This window comes from Trachinotus anak, unplaced genomic scaffold, assembly GCF_046630095.1.
Source record: "Trachinotus anak isolate AG129_WGS33_773 ecotype Australia unplaced genomic scaffold, CSIRO_AGI_Tana_v1 ptg000028l, whole genome shotgun sequence".
NCBI lineage: Eukaryota > Metazoa > Chordata > Actinopteri > Carangiformes > Carangidae > Trachinotus > Trachinotus anak.
In genome coordinates this window covers 3688363-3711614 of record NW_027273879.1, presented here as the reverse complement: position 1 = coordinate 3711614, position 23252 = coordinate 3688363, and the positions used below count along the sequence as shown (strand labels likewise).

The window sequence follows — 23252 nt, the reverse complement described above, 5'->3', positions numbered from 1 at the left end:
AAAGATACAACAATTGGATTATTGATTTCTGGAGAGGTTCTATTGTTTTATGTAATTACCAATTGATTCTTCCTCTGGTCTGCAGGATTGCACTCCCACTGGAAGGATGTAGTGGTGTAGTGGTGCTCTGGTTTATCATTGGTTGATTTTGTTCAGGGAAGATCTCAGGTTTTTAACCTAGGGCAGATGCACTGACGTGCTGAGCACATAATAGGTTATCCACTGTCTCTGTCTCTCTGACAGCCAGATATCACCATGACCCAGAATCTAGTTCTCAATGCTACCTGGGAGAGCTTGGACCCTTCCAATTCCTCAACATTGCAGGAAAACCTTTCGACCCACCAGAACATCACCTATGTTGACTTCTACCTCCACAAACCGTCTGTGGCTGCAGTCTTCACCATCTCCTACCTGCTCATCTTTGTGGTGTGCATGGTTGGCAACGGGGTGGTGTGTTTCATCGTGCTGCGCAGTAAGAACATGCGCACCGTCACCAACCTGTTTATCCTCAACCTCGCCATCAGCGACCTGCTGGTTGGCATCTTTTGCATGCCAACCACTCTGGTGGACAACATCATCACAGGTCAGGATATGAAGTTTTGATTTGTAGTTCAGCTTGTTCTCTCTTTAATAAAATGAAAACATGAACGTCAATTCATAATTTATGTTCCTCTGGATTCTGTATTGGCTTTGATTTGGAAATAGTGAAGCATTCACCTACTTGCTACCCATTAGGATTCATCTTAAGATTTAAATAATTCTGTTTGTCTTTATGTGTTTACATACATACAATTTTAAAGGTTTTCTCTTTTTTTTTTTTGCAGGATGGCCATTTGGTAGCGTGGTGTGTAAGCTAAGTGGGATGGTTCAAGGGATATCTGTGTCAGCATCCGTGTTCACTCTAGTGGCAATAGCTGTTGACAGGTGGGTGTTGTAATTGTGTTACTGGTTATTAAGTACTTGTGTGGGGAGTGTGATGTATCCCAAGAGGATTCTTCTCCTCAATGCATTTCCTTCAATCCCCTTTGTGTCAGGTTCCGCTCCATAGTCTACCCTTTCAAGCAGAAGCTGACCATTGCCACCTCGAAGCTAATTATCATCATCATATGGGTCCTGGCCGTTTCCATCATGTTTCCCTCCGGGGTCATGCTCCAGGTCACAAAGGAGCAGAGGGTGCGGATAGTCCTTGGCAGCGAAAATGACACTCTCCCCTTCTACTGGTGTCGGGAAAACTGGCCCAATCAGGAGATGCGGAAAATCTACACCACCATCCTCTTTGCTAATATCTACCTCGCCCCTCTCAGCCTTATTGTCATCATGTACGCCCGTATTGGCTTCACCCTCTTCAAGACCACTATTCCCCCGACAAGGGGCACTGGAATTGTGTCTAGAGAGGGGAGTGGCAACAATAAATTGAGCACGGAAGGTCGTCACACAATTTCAAGGAAAAAGAAGAGGGTGATAATGATGCTGCTGGTTGTGGCTCTGCTCTTCATTCTATCCTGGCTGCCTCTGTGGACACTGATGATGCTGAGTGACTACGCCAGCCTGACAGAGCACCAGTATCGCGTTATTAATATCTACGTGTATCCCTTAGCTCACTGGTTGGCCTTCTTCAACAGCAGTGTCAATCCAATCATCTACGGGTTCTTCAATGAGAACTTCCGGAGAGGCTTTCAGGCGGCTTTCAAATTCCAGCTGTGCTCTGCTGGAATAGAGCACCAGAAGACCTACTCGCATCGGATCAGAGGGAACGCTGTGCTCCCGGTCCAGCCTGCCATACTCAGCAGATCAGGCTCGGGAGTTGGATCAGTGTTAGTGGGGAACGGGAAGTGCTCATTTCAGGAAGAGGGGGGTTTGGCTGGTAAAAATGATATCAAAGAACAGGGCCTGATCATGGAAGATCTGGAAAAGGTGTCCCATATCTAGACAGACTGAGATTGTGCAGCACACAGACACTTTAAGAGGTTCTGAGGTTTTCAGAGAATCATTTATTGCATTTGACGGACAATAGAAAACAGGCCTCAAATCAAATACATGATTAGGCATCATGTATATTTGTTCCAAGTGAATGTACCTGCAAGCTCTGCAACATGTATCATCAGGAATGATTCTGAATATCCCCAGTGAATGTTTACCATTATGTACATAGCAAAGATTAGTATAAACAGAGACAGTTTAAAGTCCCCAAAAACTGCAAGCATGAGAAAAAACAACCCACCAACTGTCATCAGATTCAGATTCATATACTAAACCCTGATTGGTAGATGGGCAGTGTGATACCACCTTTTTACAGCTGATCCCTGCCCTCTTCAAAAAAACAGAACTCTCTCATGTGAAACAACCAAAACAGTTCTAACATTGCCAGAGAACTGGGTGTACATGTAGCAGCCCATCTCTCAGAATAACAAGCTGAGTGAGAAAACAGGTTTTCAGAGGAGGAAAGATAATTGAATGTCCATTTTTTTTATCACAATGGAATGAAATTAGTTGAAAGTTTTGTGTTAATTGCTTCAACTATGTTTTTTAGTGGTTCACATTCTGTAAGCAAACCTAACTCTATTACTATTAAATGCTCTTTGCAGGTGATGTAATACCAGTGAGATTCAATGAACTTCGATCAAACTTTAATTCAGAAGTGCCCTGAACGTAACTCCTGCTGCTGGAAGTTCTTAATGTTTCAGGGAGAATGAAGGCCTATCAAGGCATCTTTGGCAATTGAAGGCATCAAGTTTAGAGCTGCACACGTGCACAGCAGTGTGATGAGAATTGTGTCAGTTTCCTCCAGTCTAAGTGCGTGTTCGAGTGCCCCCAAGGCAGTTGGCGCTCGGCTGACAGCTGTGACATGCAGTGGCATTAGAAGAGGATCACAGGCTCATTTGGAAAGCATCCATGAGCCCTCCAGTTATGTAGTCCTTGCAGAGCACTTTGTGATTTGAACACTGAAAACAATGTCAAAATGGGAGAAAGTTATATCAGGATTTTGAATTTCAAAATGAAAACAGAGCAGATAAAAGGTTCAGAGACTTACCCTACCAAGAGAATGCATGAGTACAAATGCATAATGTGGTAATGTATGTAAAAAGAGTATGCTCAACACAATCGTGCAGGAGAAAATCACCATCAGTTGAAGACTGAATCAAATATAGAAACAATCTTATTAATATATAATGCTTAATAGCCATTTTCCCTCCACACAAGGTTTGTTCTTTATTATTCCAGAACCATTTGAACACAACTGCTGTACTTATCTGTACACAAAGTGTTTAAATCAGGTCCAAAGAATACAATTACCTGATAGACACGGGTGGCAAATTAAAGAAAAAAAGCCTGAATAGATGATTGGTTGCTCTCAACAGGCCCAGCTGATACTGATTTTGTATCAATATGGCAGGAAGGACAGATATAGGTGACACTGAAAGAGGGTTTAGGCTGTAGCTTCAGTCATAAAGACTCCTCAACTGGCCAATGTTTCAATAGGAACAGTAACTGAAGAGACATCCGCATTTAGATCTGTGGGAAGACATCAGTAAATGGACTTTGGAGTAGCTATCATGGCTGTGAGCAGACCTGGGATTGTTACATACTGATAGTGTTATTTTGCTGTTGCACATAGGTAATAGCTTTGCCATGAATGTACAACATTGATGTAAAATTTTAGTTATTTTCCTGAAACTATAAGGTTTGTGTGCTATTTCTACATTCAATTACATTTGAAACAGTTACCTCAATATGTGGTGTGTTATTGAACAGTGCTGCTGCTAATACTGGAGCAGGATAACATTAACATGTACAGTTAAGAGTGCATATATTTGATAGATATTATAGATTATAGATAAGATTGTAAAAAAAAAAAAAAAAAAAAGTTGATTTTGATGGAAATCTTGGCATCCATAATTTTTTTGTGTAATATCATTTATTATTATTTAGCACAATTATTATTTTTACACATTTTTTGTCATGTCATTTTTCTTGTGGTCAGTATTTGTCAAGCTACAGTAAATGATGTGTTTGTGCCAAAGTATTAAAGGTTCCCTGTGGAGATCTTGACCACTAGAAGCGCTATGGAACACTGTTTTTAAGAGTTGGGCCCTGTTTTGTCTGTATCATGCATGTGCACATAATCCTGCTGTTGTTTTCATGCAATTCTGCTGTCCTACAAGCATATAACATGAACATAATTCACGATTCAAAATATTTTAAAAATTAGTTTTGTATTTGGAAATGCATTCAAAAAGTTAGTTGCTTAATAATCTGACAAATCATACTGATATATGTAACCCTCGCTGCTGTTCAGTAAGTTTTATGTTCTTAAGTGTGCAATAGTAATGAAGATGTGAGTCATGTAATTGTTTTTTGTGTGTGTGTGTGTGTGTGTGCTGCAGTGGTACTTGTGCATGCTTTCTTTGATCACAGTGTGTTAGTGAAGATTCTTCACAGCAACTTCTTCTGTTTAAAGTGGCACATATTGTTAAGTTCTACATGCGTGACCACGATGACAGCACTTGACAGCACCCTCATTGACCCAACAGCGCCAAAAATAACCAGCATCAGGGATTGAAGGAACAGAAGAATTCCTTACTGAGCTATGAGGTGTAGCACATACTGGATCTTATTGATTTTGATGATGTTGGCAGTGTTTTTATTTTTGGCCCTGAACATGCTTGTTTATCAGCCACCACAAGAAGGATGTGTTGATATATGAAAAGTGTTGAAATTCTGAAGGTGTATGAATGAAATCCTATTGTAGCTTTCAAGACCTGTATTCATGCACATAGATAGATGTATATAATATGTACTATATATTTCAAACCAACCTTTTTGGCTTATTACACACACACTACTTGTATTTGGAAAAAATAATAAACATTCTGTGCTGCCAATGTTATTTGCTGCTTGTTTGTTAAATAGGAATCAACACAGTGATTTTCAGACAGTGTGACAATGAAAAATAAAAACGAACAATAGAGCAAATGTTGGGGACTATTTTTAGTGAAGTGTGGGGTTGAACTCAAACTACAGTGCCTGTGTTCCTCGTGATGAATGAAAATGTCGCCCAGTACAACAGTTTGGCTCAATGTGTTTTTGGACAACAATTGAGCTCTATGACATGGAGGAATAAGCTGTATGAGGCTTTGGTTACACCGGTAATGCTCATTAGTAGAATCACTCCACCATTGGTTTTGGTCTTTTTGTGGGGTTGACTCACAACCGCTGTGAGTAATACATATACAGATTATGTGGCAAAATATAATAGCCTGTTATTTGTCTTCATTAAAACTGAGGAACCTTTAGAGAAATGTAACTATAATCATGAAGCCAGGGTTTTAGCGTATCAGCACTCGGTTTTATCAGCAGACACAGATGGGAATCATAAGCTTGATGATCAAAACACTTGGATTAATGTATGTTCAAGTGGGACTAAAAGGATAAAAACACAACTTGGGTTTGGAAGATTGTTGCTGTATCCAACTTCGACAAAGTAATCGTCATGACTTTAACACAGATCAAGCTACATTGATAAAAAAAAGCTCTAAAAAAGCTCTTAAGATGAGCTTTTCTCTATATGTATTTAAACTTTTTTTTTTTTTTTTTTACTTTTATAAATTGTGGTGAGGTAGAGACATTTTGTAATGCCACAGTAAATCTGCTGCTGAGCAACCTCCCATGACTGCTCTGGAAAAACACAATTTTCTCTTGTATATTTCTCATTCCGCTTTCTTTTTTCTCCTCACACTTTAATATGCACCCACACTAATATATTATATTAAATCTCTAAAGGAGAAACCTCTCACCACTCCTTCAGCAATCTACTGTGTCACTTAAGCCATAAATATGAAATGTTAGATGAAGATGTATAGCCTTGCATTTGTTTTATTTGTTTTATAGTGGTTTAAAAATGAATAAAATGGATGTCAGTGATAGCTCTAAGTGGTATATTGCTTCTCCCATTCCTGCTATATTTCTAAGTAGAGGAATATATCTAGTATTGAGTTGAGTTATTTTTGTAGAAATTGTAGGAGATCACTTGAGCACATCTTTTTCAAAACAAGACTGGAATAAAACAAAGAATAACCTCACAAACATGAGCAGCCATTTATTATATTTTTTGCAGCCACGGCGCAGACATGGAGGTTCAAATCTGTTACTGACAAGTACAGAGACATATCTGCCCTTCACCTGGGCAGATTGGACCTCAATGACAGATGAGTGACAAAGGAACTGAGAGGCTTGTCAACTGGAAATATCTGGCAAGGAGTGAGCAGGAATATGTGTTCTCCTTCACCTGCAGCCCTGTGATTCTCCTGGGACAGATGAACAGCTTGAGAAGAGGAGCCTGGTTTCCTTGAAATGAGCTTAGGTTCTCTGAGGATGATGAACAGCAGTGGTATTACAGTGGTGCTGCCTTGACTGCTTGTTCAGTAATACAGGAACCTTAGCAAACCAAAAACAGTACAACATTTAAATTTATATCAGTTAAACCCAACTATCTGTAAAAACAAAAATATATACACAGCGTACCTCCTCTTTTGTCATCTCATCTCATTTCATCTAATGTCATGTCATCTTATCTCATTTTATCTCATCTAATGTCTTGTTGTGATATTTCGTCTCATGTCATCTCATTTTAAGTTATATCTCATTTCATACTGTGCCATCTCGTGTCATTTAATCTGTTCTCATTTCATGTTATTTAATCTTTATTTCATCTCATCTCATCACATCTCATCTTACCTCATCGTTGTTATTTCATCTCGTATCATCTCCTGAAAACCTTTCTCTATAAAGTAGGTTTTTTATTCCTATAGTGGGACCATGGATAGAGGGTGTTGTGTAGATTGTAAAGCCCCTTGATGCAAACTGAGACTGTCCTGTAAAAAATGAGCCCACAGCTTGTTTGTGCTAGCACCTCATAATGAGCCATAATCACATTTTATTGTGAGCCGACCTTTAGCAGCTGTAGTAATCATGAATTGAGCCCAGCGATGTTATATAAAGAGTATAAAGTCTTCTTTGACACAGGCGGCCACTGGTTGTTTTGCATTTGAAAGGTATCTTTCTTTCTTTTAATGATGACCTTAATCATGTATTCTAACCATGATGACAATGGCCATCTACTCTTAAAAAAGTACTTAAATTAAATTAACGTAAACCACAATATTTTCTTCAACCCAAGCAAGTAGCTTTCGTGTCTAAATCTAACCAAACTGTGACCTTTCCAAGAACTTCTTATTGTTACCATGATGACGAAAGTCTGGTGTGGCTCCCACCGTAGAGGCACTATTTCAGGAGATGCTCCAATGGGTCGTTTCAGAGGGTAGGGACAAACAACCTGCATAGTTCTTTAGGTTGGAGGATTTGTTGGACAATGTGTGATTTAGGATACAATGTTTTTTAATGAAATTGACTTGACTTGAGTATTGCCAAAACACAAAATAGTGTCAAATTGTCTCAAACATCAGGAAATGTATAGGTATTGTGTATGTGGACTGTATGTACTCAGTGAAGCAGAGCACAGCGGTGCCAGCAGAGGGAAAAGCAATAGTTGAATTATTGATGCTGCTGTGTCCAGTAATGTTGTACTATTTCCTTGATACAGCAGTTCTGTCAGACAAACTGATGTGTGCGCTGTGACAGAAGACAGCTGATGTGTTTTAACGGTACGAATAAACCAACTTGTCTTGCGCTCTGACAGGCTAACTGAGCCTCCTCTGAGAGAGAAAAATATGTGGTCACTTTTGTGTAGGTTTTTCAAAAATACCTGTCAGCCATTCTTCAAGGAGTGACAACGTAAGAAAAGGCAAAATAAATGTAAAATGTCATACAAATGATTAGAAATTCTAAATGACCCAGCGTGTCTGGCAAATGATGTATAAAGTGAAAGATAAACGTTGGTGTTGGCACTGCCTGGTGTCGATAGTGACAGAGCAATGAGATCAAATGTGATCAGCTGATTATAAGGGTGATTACTGGAGGCCATAATAAATGTGGCCCAAACTAACTATCTATTAAATCTGTGTCCTGTGGGTGAAGAGAAAATGGATTGTCTTCTCAACAGATTAAAGTCACCTTCTGGACCCACTAATCTCCAAAAGCCATTAGTGCGTCTACCTTCAGCAATATCTCTATCCGTGCTTTTCCATTAGGTTTACGTGCCATTTTATGTGAGATTTTCATCAAGAAGACATACGTGCCACTTTGTTTCCCAGAGCTATTTACTGTAAGAGCCCATTCCTTTTAGCTGCCCCACACTAAGGACATTGTTAATCTCTAAACATCAGCGAGGAGGTTTTTACTTCTGACACCCAGCACTTCATTAAATGTAAAGAAGCATATCTCAATACTGTAAATTGATTTACTTAGTTTTCATTGTCTTATTTTACCTAGGGAGCTACAGGAAACACCGTTCGACTGAACAGGATGATAGACAGTTTAGATTAGATGTGGAATATTGAGACGTGTTGATGAGTAATATTCTCATGAGCTTTCTGTAATTGATATGGGATTTGAATGTAAATATACAGGAAACAACTGGGTAGCAGCTCACATAAAAATATTACCTGAGGTAAACAAAGACTGTTTATTGTTTATTCTATAAAACATTCAGCTTTAAAAAAACAGTTTCACTAGATTCTTGAGATAGGAAATGTGGTGGACTATTCCACTGAGATATGGCTCTTTCCTTAGGTTTCTTTTTTTTTTTTCATTGCGTCTTTAGGTGAGGTAGCATAATGTGAACCCTGTCCACCTGCCTTGGTTGATAACAGTCGTTACTTGCAGAAGATATGAAATATGTTTGATTACAGGCAATATGGTTATTTAGGCTCTGCCTCTGAGTATATATATGGTATTATAACAAGAGTTAAACTTACAAATTGCACATATAGCTCACTGATTACAACTCGCACATTCTTGCTCTTCATTGCAAAATGAAGGCAACCATCATTTTTTTTTAAAGTCCTGACTCACAGGCAGCTTTTGGGTTCTATTCATTTAATTCATTTTCATTTATTTCATCTGTGAAATCTCAGCTGTCATTTCACCTTTGTTTATTAAGTCTATAGGCTGGTGGCTAAAACAGTAGAACACTGCACTCAGGGTTTATGTTTATTGCAGGGGAAGGTGGATGACCAGGGGAAAAATATGGGGTGAAATTAAGTTAAGTGAATATGATGCTACTGAGATTAAACTTTGATCAGTTTTCACACCTAAAGTTCGTTTGCTCCGGTCGGATTCAGTTGATGAGTTTGTAAAATTGTAGCATTTTTCCCCTTGGTTCGGTTTTCTTTCACACAGCTTTTCACACTATCGTTGTAAATGATATACGGTAAGATTTCCTGCCCCATGAACCTTAAAGAGACAGCAGGGGGTGGGGTAAATTTTGACAACAAAGGTGCTTAATTTTGAAATTTGAATAGCAAATAGGTAGAGACCCATCTACATTAACTTGTAAATAACAGAAAATTCAAATTAGGTATAAATTGTCACATACAAATAGTTATTATTTTTCTACTGCTATTGCTGTTTTCCATCATCAAGATGTTCAGGTAAAGATTTTGTTCAAGTCTGAGTTAAAAGTTGCTGCCAAAGAGATCACATAAAAAATGTATGTTTTTCCTATCACAAAGTCTCTGTCTCAAAAGCTTGGGTGTGTGATCGAGATGAGAGTGTGTGAGAGGAGAAAATGGCACCTCTCATCATAGTTTCATGTATTCTTTTTTTTCCCTGTGTGAAAGAAATAGAGCTTCTAGAGAGGGGCTACGAAGAGAACGCCTGATTCCACTGAAACAGACTCCCTTTATCTGTTGCTGTAAAACAGTTTTTTTTCAGTTCAGACATCTGCAAAAACTAAACTCAAGCTGACAGCTGTATACTATTGTCCATTTGTGTCTGTAGCCACGACTTCAAATCATACATTTAGTCACAGTACTGACATGTCTTTATGTGCTGATGTGCATGTCATTGAATTGTAATTGAAGCACACTAACACCAGCCACTCAGCCCTGCTTTTCTTAAACCCAGTCACTGCTGAAACAACACCTGTCTGAAGCTCGACCACGTTATATTTTTGATATCAACACTGACTTAAATAACTCCCTGAAATGTGAGAAGGTTTGCATTATCTGAGAATCCCACAGAGGATCGGCTTAGTCTGCAGCTCTCTGCGGCTTTGAGCTGTTTTCTTTTTTAGCACATAAGGTGAAATCCCAGTGGCTGCCTCCCTTATATAAACTGTGGAACAACAAAGCAGTGAAACAGAGGACAAACAAAGTAAACAGGCGGTGGGTGAAGTGAACGAGAGATTTTGTAGGTCAAAGTGATCCAGTTCTTGTGAAATAATTAGCTTTAAGGATTTTAATTTTGAGATGGGTTAGCATCTTTCTTCTGCACCCAGTCTTCATGCTAAGCTAAGCTAGTCATCTCCCAGCTCATGTTCCATACTCTTCAAACAGCTTTCTATCTCTCAGCAAAAAAGCAACTAAGTGTATTTTGCAAAATGACTGTTCCTTTAAAGCTGTCAGTGTTTACATCACAGCTTTTCATCCAGTCACATGAATATCAACTGTACATGTTGCACTGTACATGTAATATTTCTATTATTTGTTGTGAATAACAGGCTCTTATGTTGATAACTAGAAGGGCACACAGAATTAGTGGACCTCCACCAAGGCCGATGTTAAACAACATAAGATGTCAGAGAACAAAATTTCAAATTCCACACGTCCCAAAATTGAGCAGGTTCTTCTCTGGCCCATTACCCCCTCCCCCAGCAAGTTCAGAGCAAATGGGTTCAGTACTTTTTGGTTTGGTTCAGTTGTGTTTAACAAATAAGCAGACATGGGTGAAAAAATATAGCCTCCTCGGCAGAGGCCATAATTGCATCTATTTATCTTGGTAGCACTGACTTATCATTAATGACTTTCTCAGAACACCTACAGTGTAACTTTACTTACAGATTGGTTTTCAGCTTTACTTGAAAGTTACATGTGACTCAGCGATGTCACTTTCATCACTTATGATTTGATTGGTGCCATTTAAATCCTGCAGCTGATGAGACTGAAAGCCTTCAGGAGGCGGGCGGCTGGGTGGGCACAGACTGGCTGCGACGTTGCCACAGATGGAGCTCTGACATCAAAAGCAGATATGATGGAGGATATGATGGAAGCGTGTAAGGAGAGAGAGGATCATCAAAATTTAAACATCAATCATCTGTTGGGTGCACGAGTACACATGGCGATGGTTCAAGCAGCCAGAACTCATGTCTTTAGTGGATTCATATTTACAACTCAGTTTTTGTTTTAAAAGATAGAAAGAAAATCTTTGTATCTCTGTTGTCACATCACTTCATTTCGTCTATCATTTGTGGAAATAATATGTTGTGTTACAGCCCTGGGCCCCCTTTTTTTTTTAAATCAAACTATAAAAAGTAAAAGTTTGGACTTCAGTGAAAGATAGCAAAAAAAGCGAAAAGCAAAAAAAGATAAAGCATTCACTGTTAATCCTTCTCACAAGCTTAATAAGAACTATCAAGCTTCTTTTGACCTAAATATACATTAGCCAAAGCAGTATAGTAATAATAATAATAATAAATTTGTTTTAGTCTATTATGTGCATTTAGGATGTCACAGTGCTTTTTCTTTTTGTTGGTATTTATCAGGAGTGCAAACAAACAAACAAAAGGATTTATCTGGTATTGACTTTATTTACAATATTTTTCTAAGTACCTTTGTTGTCTGTAATTGTCAGTGTGCTACTAAATTCTCCTTATTACGTGGTTTCTGTGACGTACCTCGTCAACCATGAGCAGAACATCTTTTGTGTCCATTTCAGCCAATTTCCTACAGTTTCATCCCTGTTTATATGTTTACATATCATCAGTATATTACATTATTTTGAATTCCTCATTAACAGATTATAGATAGATAATAGATTATATATAATAAACTTCACACAACTTGATCCCTTGAGAGTTGCTGTTTAAAGTTATTTTTACACTTTCCTCCATGTAGGAATAGGTCACTTGATAAATTTCTCTTAATTGTCACACTCTGAAAATAGCATTTTCAGTTAAGAGGTGGTACTTCAGAGCATTCTTAAGTAGTACTTCCTAGATGTTTGATAAATATGGGCCAAAGTTTTGATGTGATCTTTTCTCTCCAGATGGTGCACAAAACATGGAATATTAAAGAGAAATAATAAAATAAAAGAGAAGAAATGCTGCGAAACATCTGGGTCCAGACATGAATGAAAGGTGAAGCTGTTGCCTAACCATGTGTTTTAAACAACACTCATAACAACCAGAATGAGAGAGATAGTGAAACAGTTCTCTTGCACCACCTATTGGCCCATTGTTAAAAATACATGCAGTATTAATGCTCACATGGGGATCATAACATACGGTACCTCCTGTATAAATATAGGGGTGAAACCACAGGATAATAGTGCCAGGTGTTCTGGTTTACATCAGTGTCTTAATAGTGATCACCAACCAGAGAGAGACTTTTTGATAAAATTTATTTTGCAAGTGTTTAAGTGATACATGTTACCTGGGATTGTCTTAACAATGATCCATCCTCCCCAACAACTGGGAAAGTAAATGAAAAGCAATTAAATTTTTACTTACTTTTCACACAGACTGTACAATATGTTAATATACTGTAGCACAAGGGATACAAATGTTCAGCTTGAGTACCCTTGATTAGACCCAAACTTTTTCCATCAAGTATCAGAAACAGACAAAAGGCATACTATCAGTACTAGTATTTATCAAGTCTCTCCTTTTTTTTTTTTTTGTTTTATCAAAGACTTATAATCTCTAAAATCACATTCAGAGATTTCAAACACACTTGCAGTGTTCATTTGTTCCTGTTCTCTTTAAAAAGACCTTCCCGTGTGCTTCGGTTCTCTGGCCATCAACACATCAACGTCGTCATCTGGAGGAGCCGGCTTCAGGAGAGATATACAAATCATGCTCCAAGACATATGAAGGCATTTCATACAATCAAATATATTGATTAAAAACAGTCAGTGAAACTGGTGTTTTACATAATATCTGCAGAAGCAATCACAGGGACTAAGGCAGATAAAACGGAAAGTATAATTATTGTAAAAGACCAGCTAAAATAAGAGAACAGCACTATGTGCAGCAAGACGTGTTTGAGTGGCATGAGTCATCTAAATGAAAAAGCATTATTCCATAAGTGCCTCTCTTTAAGTGGCCCTTCCTGCTTTATTTTCAAAGACCTTCTTTTGCTTAGAAAATGAAGAAACCAATGAAAAGGGATGTGGCAGTGAATAGACATGAACAAGAGTACAAAAAAAAAAAAAAAAAATGTTCGGCCTTTCAGTTCAACCCTCATCTTTTGTGGTGTTATCCTCTAGATCTTCATCACTGTCTAAATCACTGTGGAGCCTCTTGGCCATGGTGTTTCTGCTTCTCTCCTCCTTAGTTCCCTTCTTTAGCTGGACTGGTAAAGGTTTCACTGGTTAGAAAAAAAAAAAAGAGAAAACAGTGTCACTCTCAGATAAAGCCATTGTGTTCATAATTCTCAAACGTTCCAGTAACTCCAAAAGTCAGGTTGTTGAGTGTAAGAACAACCTGCAGAGAATCATTTTAAGGATTTCACTAGAAAAATGTTTGTCCTCATCATCTAGAAGCTTTCACTGACGCCTGTGTTTCATCTCTCACCTGCTGATGGAACAAACTGGTCTTCAGCTCTGCCGCCATTATCGCTGTGACTAGCGCTAACCGTCTCTTTCTGTTCCTCGTCTGTGACAATTCTCTGTCTCGCGCTCTCGAAAACAGACTTAATGACAATTGAATCCTCATAGATCTGCAGCGGTAAACAGAGACACACATGCAAGCGCACACACACACACACACACACACACACACACAACCCCCACACACACACACACACACACACACACACACACACACACACACACACACACACACACACACAGACACACACACAGACAGACACACACACACATAATCAGAGCCACATTAAGATCTGAACCTATTTACAACTACAATGATAGAACGGAGACTGTGAAAAAGGATTTTGTTGCTTTCAAGTGACAGAAATCCTCGGGCTTCACCTGAGATCCCTCCAGGTTATAAGTCTGAGCGTTGTGACACAGGAGGAAAATGTCCTTTTCCAAATCCCCCACACTTCTGTACTTGTGATTACGCACACGTTCCTGTGAAGCAGAGGGTCAGTATCGAACCTTAATGTGACCATTGCAGCAAAGCCATCAATCAACCAGTTAGCATTAGTTTTCTCATTGGGTAAAACAAAGATACAAACCCAGACAAGTGTCCTATCTTCAAGGACATTTTAGAAAATTCTTTTTTTTTTTCTCTTCTTTTGTGCTCGGAGAAGATTTATGCCGTTCTCATGTCTGTACACTAAATGTAAAACGAGAGCTAGCGGCTGGTTAGCTTAGCTTAGCATAAAGACTGGATGCTGAGTAAACAACTAGCCTTACTGCGTCTGAAGGTAAAAAAATAAATAAATGCTTCTATCAGCACCTGTATAGCACAGTACCACGTTTAATCTGATCTCAGATCATTTGTACTTTGCTGAAGGAGAAAAGTTGAAACTAGATGTAACTTTTTAAAACTCTAAAGGTGCATTTTCAACTACAGCCAGTGTTATGTGGACATACATATTTCACAGGTTTCAAGTAACATGAAAGTGAGTGGATGGTTTCATCACTTTTCTAATCTTTCGGAGAGCTAGTCCGTAAACACTTTGATGTTCCACTGAGTCCCATCCTTACATCTCAAGCTTTCTGTAGATAACAAAGCCTGTTACATGAAGCCTCGCTTCTGTTTGAGGCTTGGTTTCGCCTGATTGAGCAGGATGTTTACTGTTCTATGTCACTTACTTTGAGGTGAATACCTGTCAAGTCAAAATACAGTGAGTAGTCCTGCGGAAAAGTTTCCTGTAGAACACTCACACTGATGGGTTGAGGATTAATAAATATATATATTTTACAATAAAGAAGACAAACAAACCTTCATCACCACAGTTAGTGAGAAGACTCTCAAAGGGGAAAACAGTTTTCCCTCCTTCATTTTTTTTAAACAAAGGCAAGAAATATGATTTCTCCCTTGCCCAAATAAACCTGAAATTAACCAATTTGTAATAAGTCATGAGTGATCCATGAGTTGTCCATGTGCTAACATGAACTGACCACATGCATAAGATATTTTATAAAGGGGCCTCGCTTTCTGAACACACATCTGGTTTCACTTTAACATCCTTCAGCTACTCTTCTCCTCAAAGCATGGAAACATAAATCAAAGACGAATGATTCATGCTTATTGTACTTTCACAGAAGCTACTAAATAAAGCTACCAAGTAGGTCTATTCCATTCTTCTCTACTTGGTGGCATCGCATTCATGTCGGATTTTATGAGTTTTGGATGCGGGGCCATTGGTGGTGTCATTCGGATGTGTTGGCTGGTTAGCTGTTGTTGGTTCTTCTTTCTGGGTTTGCGTGTGTCGTACTTTATTTGTACCCTATCAATGAGTGAAGATCTTTCTAATCATGCTAACAGCTTGTCTCCAGGGATGAAATTTGGTACAAACATTCCTGGTTCCCAGAGGATGAATCCTAAAGACTTTGGTGATCCCTCGACCTTTCCTGTGCCTCCTCCGTGAGGCTGACATTTGTGTCTTTGCGTATAATGTCTTGAACCATCGGATGGGTTGCCATGACATTTGCTACAGACAGTATATTCATGTTCACATTCACATTCTCCTCAGGCAAGTAATCATCTATAATCACCCATAACTTTTCATCCGGAGCTATCATCAGGTCAAACTTTTAATTTGTCTCATACTTTGGTTCATATGACCATGTACCTGCAAAATTAATAACATACTATCAGCCTCAGCTGTACTAACTGTAGCGCTAATTAGCAACTTTTATGCTAACATGCTAAAATAACAACTTTTAGATCTTAGTCTTGTTTCACATCTTCACTTGACACTTGTAAAATATGTAGCGTACGATATGAATTTAAAAAAAAATTCTATTGTTGTCACCTCCATCAAGTCCTATGCATCTTAAAGTCCCTAAAGTCAAATCTTTAAATTTGACTCACATCATGTAACTCAACTCTTTTCACCTCTGGTACCTCTGCAAATCTTTCACTAGTGGCTGTGCAGTATTGTTCCTCATATTAAAATGTAATGTTTTTAACTTTATATTTAAATTATAAATCTCACAAGATGCTAAGAATTTGTATCAGTCAAAGAGGATAATTGAAATAAATATATTCAGCAGATAAACATGTATATTATCTATTTGTCATCACACTGTACCGAAGCACTATTTATACCTTCTTCTCAATTACTATTTACTGAAAGAAGTGTTTGAATATTCAGTACAGACTCTTTTGTGTCTTTTGATGTATTATGTATCCGTTAGAGTTTCACATACCCTGATCCTTCTGAAGTCCACAGGCTTTCGGATCAGCTCGTAGTACTCAGGTACCTCCTTTTTAGAGGGAAGCTGCACAAAGCCTTTACTGATCTGTCGACCCAACCTGGAAGCACAAAGTGATAGATCACATAATCTCATTTTATCAAGAAACCATTGGATGATTTTGTCAGTATACAGTTGAGATATACAGAAACCCAGAACGGCCATGCTTGCTCCCAGTGTCTTTTAGACTGAGGTATAATGACGTCTCTTATTATCCTCAGATAACAAATTCTAATTTTATTGTGCTCATTTTCCTTTTCAAGCACCAATAACATTATTATCTATCTCCAGATAATGATTAAATTACATTGTTATCTGCAGTGACCAAATCATTTTTAGTTTTTTGTTTTTTTGGGGGTTTTTTTTGCAATCTGTGGTTAAATATCTTCTCATCTCTAGATAACAAAGTTGTTGCAATCCCCGGTTTATTGCTACATTGATGCTGCATAGTCTGGCAGAATCGAAACAAACATTCAAATTATAGAGTTGGAATAGCAAAAATATTTAAAGCTAAACTGAACTTTCAGCTCAGTCCAGCAGCAAGTGATGAGATGATACCTAAACAGCCACTGCAAAACTACAAAACTTGAAGGATGTGACAGATAGAAAACTGTAATTCTCTTCTCTGTTACTAGATTTATGCAATTACTTTTGATGGGATGAAATGTCTTCTCTTTTTCAAAGAGACTTTATTCGCATTGTCTACAAACCAAACAAGCCAATATATTTCCCAATAGTAGAGTACGGCGCGCCTCCACTGCAGAACAACAGGAAATACGTGTTCAGATGAATGTGAGGCAAATTTTAAAGACGTCTGAAGTTGAGAACATTTCGACTCCTCTGAACAAAAGGTATGTGCATATCCCACAGCTTTATGAATATAACGAGAGGCCGAGCTTAACACAAACACACACACTCCCAAACACACAGTTGGTGCGTCCATTAATAGCTACTTCAGCTATCAAAAAACACAAAACAAAAAACCAAACAAAAAAAAAACCAAACAAACTTTAACTTCTTTCTGATCAAAAACTGTTATTAGCCACGCTATTAGTGAAAATAACTGCAAAACTAATGCATAGTAATTACCATTAACAATATAAGCAAGCATGCTGATGTTAGCATTTAGCTCAAAGCATCACCGTGCCCAAGTACAGCCGCACATAGGGGCTATGTCTTCACATAATTGGAATATTATGTTGTGACTCAGTGTTAATGAGCAACAAGGGCTCAGGGCCTCTGTAAACATGGCTTTGCAAAGAAGAAGTTTTTCATACATTTTGGACTAACGACATTTTCATCACAGTGCACAGATAATTGAGCCCCTCACCCGTCCTTGTAGTTGATAACCATATCGACCAGTGTGTTCAGTGTTCTGGTGAGTTCAGGTGGATTTGGAGGCAGTTTCTCAGCTGGTGGGCGCCCTCGCTTCCTCTTGACCTTTTCGCCAGTTTCCTGCCCGGCCTGCAGCACTTTCTCTCCATGATGATCACCTTTACGCTTCTTCAGACTAATGTCCTCTTCCATGTCCTCCAGGGAACCGTTCTCTCCTGCCTCAGGCTGCAGGAAGAGGGAGCGATGGGTGGAGACATCTAACAAACTCAAACAAACTTATAAGGATAGAGTAAGGTGGGTGAAACATTGTATGATAAAAAACATGTACTGTACATATTGTACAGACAAAGCCTGTAAAATTCTCTGTTGTTCAGCTCATATTTCAGTATTACAAGGACAATAAATTCAAATCTCTTCCATTTCCATTCATTGAAAGTCTTCACACTTTCATGTGACAGTTTCTGCTCCACACAGAAGCCTATATGTTTTCACAGACAGAAACCTGAAGCACTTCAGACAGCAAGCTATAGAGTCCGAGTCTAACACCCTCAAATTAAAGCACTCACAATCTCCATCTAATTAGCAGTACTGGCTGGAGTTTAAGCATTCTGAATTATAGAGCATGGTTCTGTATTTAAATGAAAGAGGGCTTATTTATTTATTACAATAGCATCTGAATTTGCATGGACTGGAGCAATCCAACTGCTGCGCTGTCTCTGCAAATTTAGGACAGATTATTGTATCTGGAGGCTTTGATGTCAGATGATTATCGGGGGGAGGCAGTTTTTTTTTTTTTTTTTTTTTTTTTTAACTTGCACATTGGGTGTGAATAAATTTGAAGAAGCCATGTTCTACTAAAGCACACAGTCCAAAAATGCTAATAATGCAATAAATATTAATCCATATTTTCCTGTTTTGCACTTGCCTTCATGCGCAAAAATGAGACTGAAACATGATTTTAGGTGTGTGGTTTTCATCAAGGGTGCCTGCTGCATCCTGTGTTATCATTGCTCCTTTTCGAATATCTGCAGCAACCACAGTTTTTTCCACAAAGGCAATTAGAGGCCAGAAACATGAGTATGCATGCAGCAAGAACAGCTCGAGCAGCAGCAGCAGCAGCAGCAGCAACAGCAGCAGCAGCAGCAGCAGCAAACCAGCTGAAGAGAAGAGGGAGGAAATAGAGAAGGCATGCTGTCCAATCCAAACAGAATATTGATGCATCAATCATATACAGACTCATATAATACACACACCAGCATTCACATCATATAGATGGAGCATGCACTTGGATGCATGTATTTCTCAAGGACGAGGAGATGAAAGCATCCTGAAACATGACATTTTGCACGCAGCCGGTCAGAGGAAGACTAACAGCAGCATGCAGAGTTATTACTGAAAAACAATGATAACAATAGCCAAGCCTGAAAAATAAAATGATGATAGCAAACGTAAGTAAGAATCAAAATGCATGCCTGCACTTCCCAACCAAAAGACATGGCAGAGAACTGAGTTAGAGGACACAACAACACTAGAGAGGCAACAATAGAAATCCTGCTCATCATCGCTCGGCTCAAATGTGGGCTTTGAAAGCCCCGCTACTCTCTCTGAGGGGCTGCAATCGTTCCAGCAGAATACTGGAGGGATAGAGGGTAATCCTCAAAGATGTATAACACAGCTGAGAGCTGCCTGATTGACTGTGTATGTGTGTGAGTGGAAGGGTGTCAGTGTGTGTGCATGTGATGCTCCATGCCTGTGCTATCTCCTAACAAGCCTGCCTCTTCCCTGACTAATCTGGCAAAGATTCCCTCTCATCTGTTACAACACACACCTACACACTCCCTCTCTTCCCCCTGATCTCACTCTCACACTCTCTCTCACACACACACACACACACACACACACACAGACAGACACACAAACTCGCAGAGACACTCGCTCTCTTTCCCTGCCGCGCACACGCACACACACACACACACACACACAAAAACACACACGCTCTCTCTCACACACACATTTTATCCATCTCTTCCTCTCTTCCCATGCGATGTAGCCTGGCTGAATCCTGAGCCGGAGAAGAAAGACATGGAGAAGGGTATTTACCTGAGTGCAATCTGCAGGCTGGCTATCGGGATCGGCTGCAGCTGTGGGGGAGAGAATTAGCAAGCCAGCATAGCGGCGAGCTGCTAGTCTCTTCATCAGCTGATCACTCAGAAGCAGAGCCCAGAAGGGGGGAGAATAAAAGCGCTATGTTTTCATATACAAATCAATGGGCTGGGGGAAAATATAAATGCCATACCCATCTCCTGTCTGCAGCTCTCCGACGTCTTTTTCCTGACTCTGGAAGGCCCCGAGCTTGTCTCCCTCTGCATGTTTTTAATATCGACTGTTGCCAGACGTTTTTTTTTTTTTTTTTTTTTTTTTTTTTTTTTCCTCTCTCCTCTCTCTTCCTACCCTGCTGTTAAAGTTATCGGGTCCATTTTTTTTTTTAAATTTATTTTTATTTTTTTTTAATTTCGGCACTGCATTTGAAGAGGGAGCTTGCCATTTCACGTCAACCCATGCAGGGATCCTCAGACACAAACATGACTCCAGCCTGCAGCAACACGGATATTCATGGTTCATGGTGAGAGCACGGTTCTATGTGCAGCCCCCCTCAGAATTCCAGCATGGTGATTAATACATAAATATTGACTCAGGTTACACTTAATTCCTCTGCCAAGACAGCAAGGAAAAATATCTCTGCAACACACAATTGCAGTAAAAAACAGTGGAGGTTTTTTTTTGTTGTTTGGACTGATATTCAGACACATCTGGTTTCTGTAAATCAATTACAGTCTTTTTTTTTCTCCCAGCATGTTGTGCAAAATGCTGCTGGAAAACAGCACACACAATGTTAGGAGCTCACACCACAGGAAATTAAGGATTCACAAGAAAACAGGATTGAAGTAAAAGATCCAGTTGCATGTTCTACAAATAAGGTCAAACTCACAATGTTAAAGCACTGTCCTTTTGTTTAATGTGGAAACTTGGCAACTGTGGGACCTGGGAATAAAATCAGAGAGGAAACAGAGAGAAAATCATGCACATGGGTCGAACAGGCGATCCACAGCGATGCTTTCATGCCATGAAGTTAAGTCAAGTGTGGGCCAGAGCCATTTGTCATACTTAACTTTTACAGAGTGTATTTCTTACTCTTGTAGCCTCACTGTAGCTAGACTAAGCTGCCTTCAGTGAACACTTTGAATAAACTTGTGTCAAACACAGTGAACTTTCAAAATTAAATCCCCTGAAAACTTGGTTCCAAATCTTAGGTAACTTCAAATATAATTATGTTAAAATTTGTGGGGAGATCTTTGGGTTTTACTTATTAAGAGTTAAAAAAAAAAAATCACAAGCTTATCTGTTTCCAGCTGTGTGGGTGTGGTTTGATTTTTGGGCCACTTGGGGGCAGCCAAAACAAGTTGCAATGACAACATTTAACATATTATCACTTTTTATTATCACCTTAATGAACTTGTTAACAAACAGCTGCCTGTTCACACCTCCAGCAGAGGTGGAGCAACGTTAGAGTTCACTTGGTGCTGTGTTTCTGGCCACTCGATGAATGTGAAGTTCAGCATTCACTCTCTTAAAACTCTGCTCTTAGCACTGTTTTGGGGAGGGGGGGTTAAAAAAAAAATTCTGAGCAGTTGCCTGCTGCTCTGACTGTAAACAAGACCACGAGTGTAGATGACACTGGATCAAAACAGTTGCGAGCCAGAGCTGAAAGAAGCTGTAAAGCTGCATAGAACCGAGTGGAACTGCAGAGTTTGGTGATAATTCTCTGTGGGTTTTGATCCATGATCGTTGTGAAAATATTGTTTATAGCCACTTTAAGTGAAAGTTTTCCGAGCCTTTGAATAAAACTAAAGGCTCTAAATGTTTGGACCCAATGACAGCAGCTACATCTTATGATACTGCAGTTGAATGAGTTCATTCTGAGGCTTTTCCCAGAATAACCTTATTGTCAGAAAATTCCCTCACATTAAGCTGCCAGAACATCATCTCTATCGTTTTTTTTTTTTTCAAGAAATTCCAGCAATTTGACATCAGCATGTACCCTGTGATGAATTCTTGTATCATTATGTAAGATATCTTAGCAGGGTTACAATATACTGGACTTTACTGTGAAGCCTTTTGTGAACTCATTTTCATGACATGACATATTGAAAAATGTCAGTCGCCAACAATGTAACACAAGTAAATCTGTATCAGCTCTATTGGGATATGAATGTGTCTTGCAGTGAGGAGAAGCGCACGTTGTGGAGCACAGAAATTCGACAACTTTTAAACTGCAGGACCTCTCGCATATACACAGAGAAAAGGCTGGACCACTTCAAGGCTTGAAGTAATAAATCATTAGCCAGCAAATTAATCATTAGCCAGTAGATGTCATGGACATGCAACACACTGGAGTGTAGGCAGGAGGACTGCGCACACTCAAATACTGTTTGTTCATGGTATGTCTTGGCTCAGTGTGCTGGCTGATTAATCTGCATATTATGACTGCTCATTTTCCTTGCATGCAAGCTTCATATGACATTCATTACTGTTTTAAGAAAGGAGAAACAAATGGAGCGCTCCTTTTGTTCTCCTTTTTTGAATATAGCTCACATGAGAATCTGCTCTAATAAGTTGTAAGGTGCAGTGCAGTTCCTACTTTAAATAATAGACCAATGTGAAGTGAGTGGATTAGCAGTGAAACAGAGATATCATTTCAGTATAATGTTCTCAAGAACCACTTGCTCAAAACCGCTGTTACCATGGCAACAGCAAATTTTGATGGTGGACCTTGTATATCATTGTGTTTTATTGCTGTTGCTGGGAAATGACTCAGAGGGCTCACAGCCTCGCATGCACAAGCTCGCATTTAATGGGATACAGTGATATACTTGAAGGGGGGGACAACATGATTTTACACATCTACCCTTTTTATGGAAGCTTTTTATCTTTCTTTATACACCCAAGCAGCTTTGTGAACAGGCAAAAATGTAGATCATGTAGGCAGACGCAGAAAACAAACTTGCAAGGGACAAGACCCGGTGGCCACTGCATGTTTCACTTATGTCAAAAATATTTTATCATTTGCAAATGGATAAAGATAAATTCAGAAAAAAAGGCTGTGGTTTCTTATAATTTATGGTGTATCACATATTCATTCACCATCAGTGTCCTTATGTAAAATTCAACATTGACAGTCTCTCAGTTGCAGGGCTGATGTGGAATTGAATTATTGCCCCACAAACGCTCAGCCTCAGCTGTACCAGGACACAGGTTACTCTGACGTTTGATAGATGATTCGTAGCTTATTCAAAGCTGAAATTCAGTTTAAATGTGCAATGGTACAAACATGGACAGGGCCAAGAATAGTT

General features: G+C 39.1%; 2 protein-coding genes across 4 annotated transcripts; one reads left to right on the top strand and one right to left on the bottom strand.

The window, feature by feature from the left end:
* The first annotated feature begins 249 nt into the window (after window positions 1-249).
* Window positions 250-2538, top strand: LOC139611561 (neuropeptide FF receptor 2). The gene is made up of 3 exons (XM_071466325.1): window positions 250-583; window positions 825-924; window positions 1035-2538. The coding sequence occupies exons 1-3, from the start codon at window positions 256-258 to the stop codon at window positions 1927-1929; spliced, it is 1323 nt and encodes a 440-aa protein (XP_071322426.1). The 5' UTR covers window positions 250-255; the 3' UTR covers window positions 1930-2538.
* Window positions 2539-12499: 9961 nt separating this feature from the next.
* LOC139611739 (probable global transcription activator SNF2L2) lies at window positions 12500-20429 on the bottom strand. 3 transcript variants are annotated; one of them, XM_071466623.1, is made up of 7 exons: window positions 20138-20429; window positions 19942-19982; window positions 17837-18066; window positions 16462-16567; window positions 14107-14208; window positions 13691-13835; window positions 12500-13484 (listed from the first exon to the last, which is right to left on the bottom strand). In XM_071466623.1, the coding sequence occupies exons 1-7, from the start codon at window positions 20208-20210 to the stop codon at window positions 13351-13353; spliced, it is 831 nt and encodes a 276-aa protein (XP_071322724.1). In that variant the 5' UTR covers window positions 20211-20429; the 3' UTR covers window positions 12500-13350. The 3 variants fall into 3 exon arrangements, with proteins under 3 accessions (XP_071322724.1, XP_071322725.1, XP_071322726.1); XM_071466624.1 differs by adding an exon at window positions 18767-18998 and having other exon boundaries at window positions 19942-20428; XM_071466625.1 differs by adding an exon at window positions 18767-18866 and having other exon boundaries at window positions 19942-20428.
* Between the last annotated feature and the right edge of the window lie 2823 nt (window positions 20430-23252).